The sequence below is a fragment of the Kwoniella newhampshirensis genome, chromosome 1 (genome assembly GCF_039105145.1).
Source record: "Kwoniella newhampshirensis strain CBS 13917 chromosome 1, whole genome shotgun sequence".
Taxonomy (NCBI): Eukaryota; Fungi; Basidiomycota; class Tremellomycetes; order Tremellales; family Cryptococcaceae; genus Kwoniella; species Kwoniella newhampshirensis.
Window position 1 is genome coordinate 1,620,355 of NC_089955.1, and position 11,260 is coordinate 1,631,614.

Genomic DNA, 11,260 nt, shown 5'->3' on the forward strand with positions numbered 1-11,260 from the left:
GTGAGTGTCCCTCTTAGCGTTGGTCTGGATTTGCGTGTGGTGGTAAAAGTCACTGGTCGCTGGTCATTCCCAAATGATATAGGTCCGTGATAATTCTCAGGGTAAATCCACTCAATCTGCAGGGTCATCGCAATCCCCTCCAATATCCCAAGTCAGGTGGTTTTGAAAGAGGGGGGGCAACAGTACACGTACGCACGCTGTAACTGAAACAGTATATTATGTAAGACGAGGGGAGATATGACGGCGATATGACTGTGGCGGTCCTCCACTCTCATGGAGAAGACCCCCAATCTCCGTTGATTCGGGTGGCAATCACTCCTCGTGTCAGCCGGCGTAAATCAGTGAACACGGATTGCGAGAGAGAGAAATCAATCCTGTGTAAATCTATACATAAGACTGGACGCTCCTGTCCCCTCAAACAAAGGGTGAACAACAAAGAGTATGAGCATGGCCTGGTAGACCTCGTTTTCGGACCATGTTCTCGCTTCCATCCTTTTTCACCACCTTCCCATTTGCCCTTCCCTCCCTCCCTTCAATCTCACTCCCAGCCAACATCCAAAGACGGTTTCTATCCTATGTCCTGAAACGAGCTCTTGGCAGGTTTGTCAGACATGGAGCTTTGGATGCGGAAAGGATACAGGCTCAGATCAGCGAAGGGTGGCTGGAGATTGAGAAGCTGGAAGTTGACACTGCGGTAAGTAGCCGATAGTCGACCGCAGCTCGTCGATCCATGACAGCAAGTCAGATGCTCATGTCGAGGGGCCAAATTACAGGAGATCAACGCTTTACTGCCGCCTTCGGTACCTCTCACACTCACAGCTGGATCCATAGACAAGGTCACTGCACGAGTACCGCTCAACAACCTTTGGTCTGACCCGCTGAGCCTTACACTGGAGACCCTGACGCTGGATTTCACCCTCAAACCTCCCACCGGGAACGGCAAGGGACCGTCGCTTCCTTCACGACATGCGGAACAACACCGCGACCTTGCCGGATCAGTCACTTCTGCTGCCGATGATTTCCTGCACGAAGAGCTCGACGCATTTGAAGAAGCAGAATTAGACCGCTCTATACGGCAATCTCTCATCCTGTCTCACAACGATCCGTTCCCACATGATGAAGTGCCAGGATCATTTCCCTTTTCGGGGTCCTCAAGCCCTGGAACATCGCCAGAACCTCTGCCGGCTACTGTGGAGAGTACCACCGTCCTTGCTGGCTTAGTGGAACGAATTCTGGCGAGACTCGAATTCAAGGTAAACAACATCCGTGTGAGAATACGGTATGATGATGAGGACCATGGCGGTCTTTTCGAGCTTCGGATAGGAGAGATACAATACGCCGACGAAAGCTTGCAACAAGAACAACAAAGCGGAGACGAAGGAGTACGATTTACTATACGAGCCGTCCGAATATCCTCGATAAATGTCTACTTGCGGTCGAATCCGCCCGCCGCTTCAACTCCACCCGGACTCACTGCCACGTCTTCTCGATCATCATCAATATCCTCGTCCTCGTCGTCGAGCAGTGGCCACAACTACTCCGATATGGTCATGTCTCAAGCGGTGGTGGATCTGCGCGATAGTACGGCCTCAGCGTTAGGGTCGGAAGCCAGTATCTATCACAGTGTGATCAGCGAGCAGCCTATCGACAATCAATCAGAACACGATGAGTCCGATAGTGCAGGAGCGACCAGTCGATCCGCCACTCCGACACCGGCGGAGCCGAGGAGTACCGCCGAAACATTGATCATGAGCTTTGGATCCGAGGATATCATACTGAGAATGAAAAATATTCGGCCTGTTGCATCGTCATCCTCCGAGAACTCTTCGTCACCTGCAAATGTCTCCACTTTGCCCTCTTCCCCAAACCAGCTGCCGCCACATCACTTTATTGCCGGTCAGCTGCCGTCAGTTGACGTGGAAATCACAATTGGGACATTGACTGTCATAATTCTGCCACGCCAAGCCACGATCATACTTGCAGCTCTTCAAGCTGCAGCTCGACTTTCGAAAGAAGAAGAGTTCACCTCTACGGCGCCATTGAAGATGTCAACTACCAATAGCGATCAACCAAAGATGACGACCACTGTGCGCATGAAAGCCATATATGTGTCATTGATATATGACATGGAGATTCCGAATGCTTCAATTTCACCATCAAACCTAGCTCAATATTGGGCAAAGCCCTCAACGACTTACGTACCTCATGGACACCTGCGTCTCCGTCTCGACTCACTCGACGCCAGATACGTCAATCAAGGATATATGTCGAACTCGAACACGATTACTCGACCGATTCGAACAATCTCCAGTACTCGTCTGCCTCGTCGACAATCTACTACCACTCGTTTCGGGCCTCCACCGCCCACCTTGACTGTGACCCTTAACGACTTCTCGCTTTTTGAGTATTTGGCGTCGGACGTGGCGTCTGGAGACGATTCAGACGATGTGCCGCCCGGGGGAGCGTTTCCGGTGATCATGTTCGATTCCAATCTGCCAAAGCAGTACGACGTGGCCCCGGGAGCTACCTCTGGATCTCTTGGTGCTACGTCTGGTCGCACGCCGAGTGCATCTGCTGTTTTCGCCGAATTCGATTCAGTCGATTGGAGGAACTCTGGGATGCAGAGGAAGTCAGGAGGTGGTGAGAAGCAATGGAAAGTGAAGCAGAAAGGCAAAGGAATATTGAAAGGGACCGCCGGTCCTGTGGCTGCGGGTGACGAAACACCGGTCATCGCTGTGAAAAAGGATTTTTTGCCCAATACAAGTGAGTGTCGCCATACCCGATACTTCCGCGCTGACGATAACACTAGCTGCGTTCGTGTCCGCCCAACCCTTGCATGTCTTCCTGGATCTATCGCTGGTAGAGCGACTGCTTCCTATGCTGAGATCTCTGGCACCGGTCATCCGAACATCTGTGGAACAGCCACGACCGAAGCCCCCATTCGGCTTGTTTCATAACACTCGCCCCAGCGGTCCACCTCGTCAAGCCACAACCGAATCAATCATCGACGATTTGGACGCGCAGGCGTCTTCCTCTTCGACCATACAATCACCTCCGCGACCAAAGGCATATGTCGATATAAATTGTCCTCTTATGAGGCTGGATATCAGATGTCCAGCACCTGTGAATCGCCGAGGTTCATGGGGCGATGGTGGACACTTGAGATCCGGAATTGTCACTTTGGACATACACCATCTCCGATCGAAAGTCACTGGAGCAGCCTCCGAGCTACAAACATGGTATGGACGAACGGTCAAAGAGACCGGCGATTTGCCTTCAACATCTGGAGGCGGCACCAGTGTGGAGTGTGAGAAGATTGTTCTATTCTTTTCGCGCGCGCCAGGTAAGCACAAAGCACTCATGATCAGATTGTAACAAGCTCACACAATCTCCGAAACAGAGCGAAAGTCAATTGCGTTTTTCGTTATTGGACCATTGGCGCCTGAACCCGGGGAGTACGACAATAGTCCTTTACTCCCTTCTATAGAGATCAAGTCCAATGTATCCGTGACGGCCGTCAAGACCACAACAGTCACCTGTCGGATCCCTTCAGTCCAAGCCAAGATTCGCCAACCGACCATCGAGGGGCTTCAGTTCTTTGCGGACGATATGACCCACTGGTTAGACGGGGCTTTCGGCGATGGGTCGGCACCCAAACCACGAGACGATCTGAAAATGATAGGCAGTCGATTCTTCGGTGGTTCAGCCAGAGGTAGCTCCTCAGCTAGCAGCTCCACTGAAGATGAAGACGAAGAAGCGCTGGCTGCTGTTGTTCTGCGAGTCGCGGTGAGCGAGGCGGATATCAGTCTTCATGTCCCTCGGACAGATCCTCCCTCGGCGCAAATGGAAAGAGTCTTGTCGCTCAGAGCGTCCGACATAGATACGAAGGTGGAGTCAAACACCGCAGGCCGACACGAAACTGCTTTCAGTGTCTCGGTCATGGATGCAGACTTTTCAGACAGGTCTGATCCATTCAAACCTAAACGCATCTTAGGCCGGACTTCGCCATTCACTTTCACAAGTCATCAACAACCACTCGTACACCTCCGTTTTTCGTCGTTGGCGAATACCGTCACAGATACGAAAGAGACCGGGATCAAAGCCGTCTGCTCTTGTATGACGTTCTTGGTGAACAAGGACATCGAATGGGTCAAAGAATTGGCGTTGTTTGCCAAAACACCAGAAGGAGTCTTCGAGAACGTTGTTCCCAGCGAAGTAACTCGTATTAGTGTCCAGCTCCACGACTCAACCATTCATCTCGCCGCGCCAACCCTGCCTGGAGCAGTAGTGGTCGTTCTGGGTTCCGTGGAAGTCAAGACAGATATCAGGAGTGACGCGGACGAAAATCTCGTTGAAGTTGGGGCGGAGAGAGTAGGGGTTCTAGCGGTAGATGATTTGGCGGCGACAGCGGGTCTGCCAGTCGGCCTGACGGATTCGACGGAAGCCTGGAAAGTGAGTGCTTGCCTCGATATGACGGTCACGTATTGGCGATTTATCGGCGCGCTGGTTTAATACTGATCAGTGATTATAACACAGAAAGCGGGATATGCGCATATTATCGGTGTGACCACCGTCGAGATCCAATGTCTTAGAGATTTAACCGGTTCTAGCGAGCTCTCGGTGAGTGCACAATCTGACCGCTAGCGTGTAGCAAAAGCTGACTCAACACACCAGTTGGATGTGCAACAAGTTCAAATCAAAGTGACGGCTTGCGCAGACTCGCTGGCGACTTTCGCCCAGCTAGTCAGCGATTTGCAGAAGCTGCTGCCGCCGAGACAGCGAGTTTTCACCGTTTGGGTTGACAGACTAGGGCGCTGATGAGGGTCGTGAAGGATCTCTACCGATCACGTACGTTCACCCATCTCGATGGACCAATCTGTCGACATTCTTGGTGGGTTAAACTGTCACGGGAACCCGTTGGCCATATCGCATATGACTGACTTGGACATTCTTTGTCGTCTCACAGCCTCTGTCGACGAAGACGCGTTCAACAGAATCCCGGATATTGTTTCCGGGGCGGATATGATAGATGATGATCTTCCCCACAATCTCGACTACCTTGATCACGCTTTACGACGGTCTGGTAGTGTTCCCACGGCTGACAGTGTGACTGGCGAGAGTCTGAGGGCTTGGCAGACTGCGGACGGAGAAGCCGAAATTGGCGCGCAGACGATCAAGATCCTGTTCACAGACGTTTTCGACATGGACGAAGATTATTGGGAGTCTCTGCCTGTATTGACCAAAGGCTCGGAAGACGAGTAAGCATCGTGAGGTGATAATAACGACACGCTGCTGACCTATGTCTGATTGTCAAGTGTCCACTTTGGACAGACTCGAATCAGGGTGCATAATGCCAGCATCAAAATCCTCCTCCATGATGGATACGATTGGAGCCGCACTCGCAAAGCCATTGAAGACGAGATCAAAGCCGTGCGACGTCGACTCGAGCGAATTCGACAATTACTTGCCTCCGGTCAGAAAGCAGACGAAAGCATTGAACGTGCTACCAGTACCGTCCTCTTCAACTCGGTGTATATCGGTCTAGAGGGAAAGGGTGGGGGGATGGATTCAGCAGCTTTGATAGCAGCCATCGATGAGGAGCTTGACGAACTGGGAGCGGATACAGCGAGTCAGAATTCGTGGCAAACTCTACCAGCCGCTGGTCCTGGTCTTGGGCATGATAGGGAGAACCAGAAGCCATCAAGCAAAAAGACAAGATTGAAGGGAAAACGATTGACGAGATCGAAAAAACCTCAAATCGAAATCTCATTGACCGGTCTCAGAGCAGATGTGGATCTTTTCCCACCTGAATTGGTAGATCACGACCAGGTCGAAGCGCTTTCGTCCACCGCTTCCAGGATGAATGTCACTGTCAGGGAGATGGAGATCTTGGATCATATCAAGACTAGTACCTGGAAGAAGTTCTTGACGGAAATGAAGGCGGATAGCAGGGGGAATGTGAGGGAGACCGACTCTGATATGGTGCGGATCGAGCTAGTGGGTGTGCGACTCGGTGGCGGTGGTGCAAGTGAGGAGATGAGGTTGAGGGTACGTCTGTCCTGCCTTTTTGGGCCGTGCAAGCATTCGGATTGACCTGACATCGCCACAATTGAACGTAAACGTAGGCAAAAATCCTTCCCTTGCGATTGCATGTCGACCAAGATGCTCTCGATTTCCTCAAGCGTTTCTTCAGCTTCAAGTTGCCCCCCGGATCCTCATCAATGTCACAGTCTATATCTAGCCCCTCCCCAGTCGTCGACGCGGATGCCGAAAAGATGCCCAAATCCTTCGAACCCTTTTTCCAACATGTCGAGATCTTCCCAATCGAGCTCAAACTCGACTATAAACCGAAACGTGTCGATTTTGCCGCGCTGCGAGAGGGAAAGACGATAGAACTGATGAATTTCTTCCATTTCGATGGGGCGGAGATGACCCTTCGGCACATCACTTTGTCTGGAATCACAGGATGGGAAAAGATAGGATCGACCTTGCAAGATCTGTGGACACCCGATGTGAAGGCGAACCAACTGGCCGATGTCATATCTGGTGTGTCACCTATTCGGAGCATCGTCAATGTAGGATCGGGCGTAGCCGATCTAATTCTTCTGCCAATTGAGCAATATCGTAAAGATGGAAGACTGGCAAAAGGAGTACAGAGGGGGACAGGAAGTTTCGTAAAATCCACCGCGTTGGAGTTAATGAAAATCGGAGCGAGTCTCGCCACTGGCACGCAGGTGATTCTAGAAAAAGCAGAAGGGGTCCTGGGTGGTGGCGGACGATTTGGCGAGAACGTAGTCGGACAAGTGGAAGGTGCTAGCCCCAACCAATCATCCTTAGCAGGTGGAGATTGGGATTTGGGAAGAGGACCAATGGGCGATCATGGTGGCGGTACCACGCGAGGTGGAGAAGGTGGATCGTCAAGTGAGGATGATGATGGAGAGAACGAACCGATCAGTCGATATGCGAACCAACCAGAAGGAGTTAGAGAAGGTGTCCAAGCTGCATACAAGAGCTTATCGAGGAACGTGAACGCCGCGGCTCAAACTATTTTGGCTGTCCCGATGGAAGTATACGAAAGATCTGGAGACGATGTGAGTTCAAGTATCGTCTTTTGACAGTAGGAGGTGGACCTCAGAGACAGTTTGCTGATTTTGTTTGGGGCAAAACTAGGGCCCGCTCAGAGCTGTCGTTAGAGCAGTACCGATAGCTGTACTCAAACCGATGATCGGGACGACAGAAGCTGTACGAGAGACTCTTTTGGGTTTGAGAAATAGCTTGGATCCTTCTGCAAGGAGAGATTTGGGTGATAAGTACAAGTGAGCGGGGAGAGCTGCAAGCCTCGCTTCGGTTCACAGGGTTCAGGAAGGAAGATGGTAGAAGTTGCTATCAGTTGTATCATCACCATTATCATCAACATTGTATATATTCTAGACATCTGACGATCCTGACGACATTTGCATGAACGAGATACCGCATAGATTCCACTAGGTGTCATTGATCTGGAGAGGCGACCAGGTGAATCTGCCCAGGTTGGGTCAACTTTGTGCATCGGCTCTGCTCCCGCTGTATGGACTCGACACCCCATCCATACCGTGATCAATTTCGATATTGTGGACTGTACGATCTATGAACAGGTTTTCTCGATTTGATCTACGCCCCAATGACAGTGTCCCATACTCCTTTGACCATTTTCTCCGCTCTTCCTTCTATCGCACTGTCATCGCTCTGCCCCACTGCGTCAAACACTCTGGACTGAAGAACTTCGCCCAACGGGACGAGCTGTGATTGATACTGGAAGAAGTAGCAGTTCCGAGCTTCAATATCGACTTCTTCTTGATTTGTTGATTTGTGGACTACAGACGATCCGATCCAACTCACCAGTCTGATATATTCCCTATACCAACCCCATCTAGCTCTCACACCCCACATCGCTTCTTCTCCACTGCCCAGCAAAGCCAATACTCCTTTCAGCCCTTGATTGGCACTAGAGGCCGATCCTTCACTGGAGAAACACCACGGTAAGAGCGACGAGACAAAGGCTTTCGTCGTGGTCACAAGAACCTTTTCAAGTCTCGTAGCTTGGATATCCAGTGAGACTTGCGCATCTCTAGCTTCCTTCGATCCCTCCGCTCGTACGTCTACACAGGAATTGATAAGAAGTCAACGGCATGACTCCTCCGTCAGTCAGTCAGTCAAGAATGGAAACAGACCCACCCTCGACGACATCATCATCTTCGTTACCCACATCACCGCCATCTTGTAATTTCTCTGCAGCCCTTCTGGCCCTCGCCGCTTCGTCTTCTCTTTCAATCTCTCTCAATCTCCTCTTGATAGCTCTCACTCTACCGACGTGCTTACCCAAAGTCATCCTCAACATCTCCCACTTGTCTCCATCAGTCCAACCATCACCTTCTTCGCTCGCCCCTGACTCCGGTCCATCATCGGCAAAGATCCATTCGATAACATCTAGACCTTCGAGAATGCCGTACTGGATGTACTTGTCAACGGTCACCAAACGCATTTGACTGGATTTACACCAATACGTAGCAACGCCTTCGAGGAGTACACGTCGGGAGGCAGGATCAGGAGTTATGAAACGGAGAACATCGGTGTATCGCTCAGTAGCATTGAGGAAATGGGAGAATGATCGAGAACCGAGGTGAAGAATGGTCTCAGCAATCATTCGTCGGAAAGCTGGGAAGAGAGGTTCTCCAGGACCAGATGACGCATTCGGCATCTTCTCGATGTGAGTGATGAGCTCCGTGCTGGGAAGTTTCTGTCGCAGCAGCTGCAAGAGCTCGACCGCCTCAGTATGGAGCGGGTGGTCTACAAGGTCTTATCAGCTATACGTGCGAAACTAAAGCAATAAGTGTAGCTCACCCTCTTTGTCGTACGGCCAGACCGGGTCGGGCGATTCGGTTGACAGTACGCCCGCTCCATCCGCAGACATTGCTTCGGGCAGAGTGTCGAGAATCCGATCATGGTATGCTAATCGGACTTCCAATTCGGCCAATTGACGCATGAAGGCTCGTCGAGGATGAGATGCGGGGAGATCCAGCTCGGAAAGCCTGCAGTAATAATCAGTCTCGGATCTGGACCGTCGCGAAAAAAGTCACATACCACTCCTTCCACATCCACTGGAAGCCGAAGTTACTCAAATGGATAGCAAACCACTCCGCGACTCGGCGTGCAACCTCCACGTCTAAGCCGTCACTGCCCAGCATGGAGAAGATCTTCCTGACCGCACGACCAACTGGAGGTGCGACGGTGTTTGGGCTGATCTTACACAGCTCCGTGATCACAGAGCTGTAGTAGATCAGCTTGTGAGGAGATTTGGGAAGTGTCAGCATCGAGCCAAGGAGTGTCGACACTATGAGTGATTCGAGAGACCAAGTGGAAGATTGAGGGGGAGCGTCCGCAGATTGGGGAGATTTGAAGGTGTCTCGGGGAAAATTCAAACGAAGTGCGAGTAGTAAACGAGCACATTCTTTCCGGTTGACTTCGTAAATATTTATCATGTCGAGGACAAGACTACGCAGAGTCCATCCAGGCAAAGTATCCGGCGACGGAACGATCTGAAGCTGCTCGTTAGATGGTGTACATTCGGTATGAATCCATACGAAGCTCACCTCGTCGGCAAACAGCTTGAGCGCTCCGATATGCCCTTCTCCGACGCTCAAATCGTCCTGATCGACCTCATACATCTCTGGTGGCATACTAACCGCTGCAAGCTCGTAGGGATCCGACTGAATGACCTCGGGGTCTTCGGCAATCCGTTCCCAGTATCGAGGCAGGATCTCCGGTGGAGCGAAACCATCGGCCCGGAGGGAATGCAGAGCCGTGAGGAACTGGTCGAGGGTCTAGGTAATCTGAGTCAGCTAAAGTGATAGCCTGAGCTTCGATCGACTCTCACATCTGAATGATCGGAAGACTCTTGGCCGGTCGCATTGATGGGAGTCAGTGGATCTGCCAGGGTTTTGAGATCACTTCGACGTCCGATGATATATCCCTCGATGTCCGTGATCAACGACTCGACTTCCTCTGGCGACGTTTGATACAGCACTTCCCCAGACTACCATCCGTGTCAGCGACCAGCTTTCCGAGGGGTGAGTTGTAATCCTGCTCACGCGCATGAGACCCTCTCCGACAGCTCGCACTGCTCTCTCGGCTCTGTCACCGCCTCCTCCAACTTCCTCCAAGACAGCGAGCAAAGATTTGTACACTGTCAACAGAGAAGAAGCCATCACCAGACCAGCCGAAACGAGCAGTGAGAAGAAGTGCAGCTGCAGGGATGTCATGATCAGCTACAAGCGAAAGAATCAAGACGCCGCCAGGACGGAGACTCACACATAATCTAACATTCTGCCATTCCCGTCCTTCTACCCAGCCACGGAAAGCTCTGCTTAGATCCTCCAACACTTCCCTCGAAAGATCCACATCTTCCGCCTCGTCTTCTGCTTTTCGTTTATCTCCAAGTCTGGCCTCTGGATCACCTCCCTCTCCGTTGCCTGCTGCTTCTGTTGAAGGAGGTGAGCGACGCGAAAGAGCGAGGAGAAGGACGACGAAATAGCTGTGTTTTTGAGGTTGTTGTGTCACGCTGCACAGCCATTGACTTCAGTGAAACCCCTCTATAAAATGGACCTGCAAACGTACGAGATGCGGAAACCCTCGCATACACCTTGCGAGCCTTCTCTCCAGCTTCTTTTCAATGCTCTCGCGAGTCGAGGAGGGTCTTGAACCGGGTCGAAATCCTATACATGGTAACGTTGTAAACATCAGCATAACTCCTGACCACTCTTTCGGTACAATTTTCGTTGATCTGACGACTGATCTGTGCCGCGACAAGCCATGGGCCCACTTCCTTCGAGAGCGAAAGAACGAAGGTAGACGCACCTCATCGTCCCCAAGCTTGATGACCATCTTCTTTAGTCTGTTATTCGAGTTTTCTGGAATAGGAGGTCTTGAATCTCTGCCTCCTCCTCCACCTCCTGAATATCCTCCTCGTCCTCTAGATGGTCCTCTTCGATCATCTACGTCGGTTCAGTGATGACATCAGCCGATAGTCCTTCCGCATCGGGGCGTTGCTCAGCTCACCTCTTCGCGGACCTCCTCCTCCTCTTCCTCTTCCACCATATCCACCACCACCGCCACCATAACCTCCACCATAGTCGCCAAATCCACCACCACCGCTGTACCCTACAGGATTCAGAGGTAAATGGTTGAATCCGTTTTGATAGCTCATTGTGCTTGTTAACCTCGT

General features: G+C 51.5%; 2 protein-coding genes across 2 annotated transcripts; one reads left to right on the forward strand and one right to left on the reverse strand.

The window, feature by feature from the left end:
• Positions 1–475: 475 nt before the first annotated feature.
• On the forward strand, positions 476–7,320 carry IAR55_000582 (uncharacterized protein; the record flags this gene model as incomplete). Its single annotated transcript, XM_066943716.1, has 11 exons — positions 476–694; positions 774–2,763; positions 2,810–3,343; positions 3,401–4,452; positions 4,537–4,620; positions 4,675–4,778; positions 4,833–4,891; positions 4,967–5,258; positions 5,316–6,048; positions 6,126–7,091; positions 7,171–7,320. The coding sequence occupies 11 exons, from the start codon at positions 476–478 to the stop codon at positions 7,318–7,320; spliced, it is 6,183 nt and encodes a 2,060-aa protein (XP_066806258.1).
• A 330-nt stretch (positions 7,321–7,650) lies between these two features.
• IAR55_000583 (uncharacterized protein) lies at positions 7,651–11,242 on the reverse strand (the record flags this gene model as incomplete). Its single annotated transcript, XM_066943717.1, has 12 exons — positions 7,651–7,791; positions 7,879–8,138; positions 8,215–8,826; positions 8,881–9,068; positions 9,121–9,581; positions 9,630–9,860; positions 9,914–10,072; positions 10,128–10,283; positions 10,348–10,597; positions 10,654–10,751; positions 10,894–11,030; positions 11,095–11,242. The coding sequence occupies 12 exons, from the start codon at positions 11,240–11,242 to the stop codon at positions 7,651–7,653; spliced, it is 2,841 nt and encodes a 946-aa protein (XP_066806259.1).
• Positions 11,243–11,260: the final 18 nt, after the last annotated feature.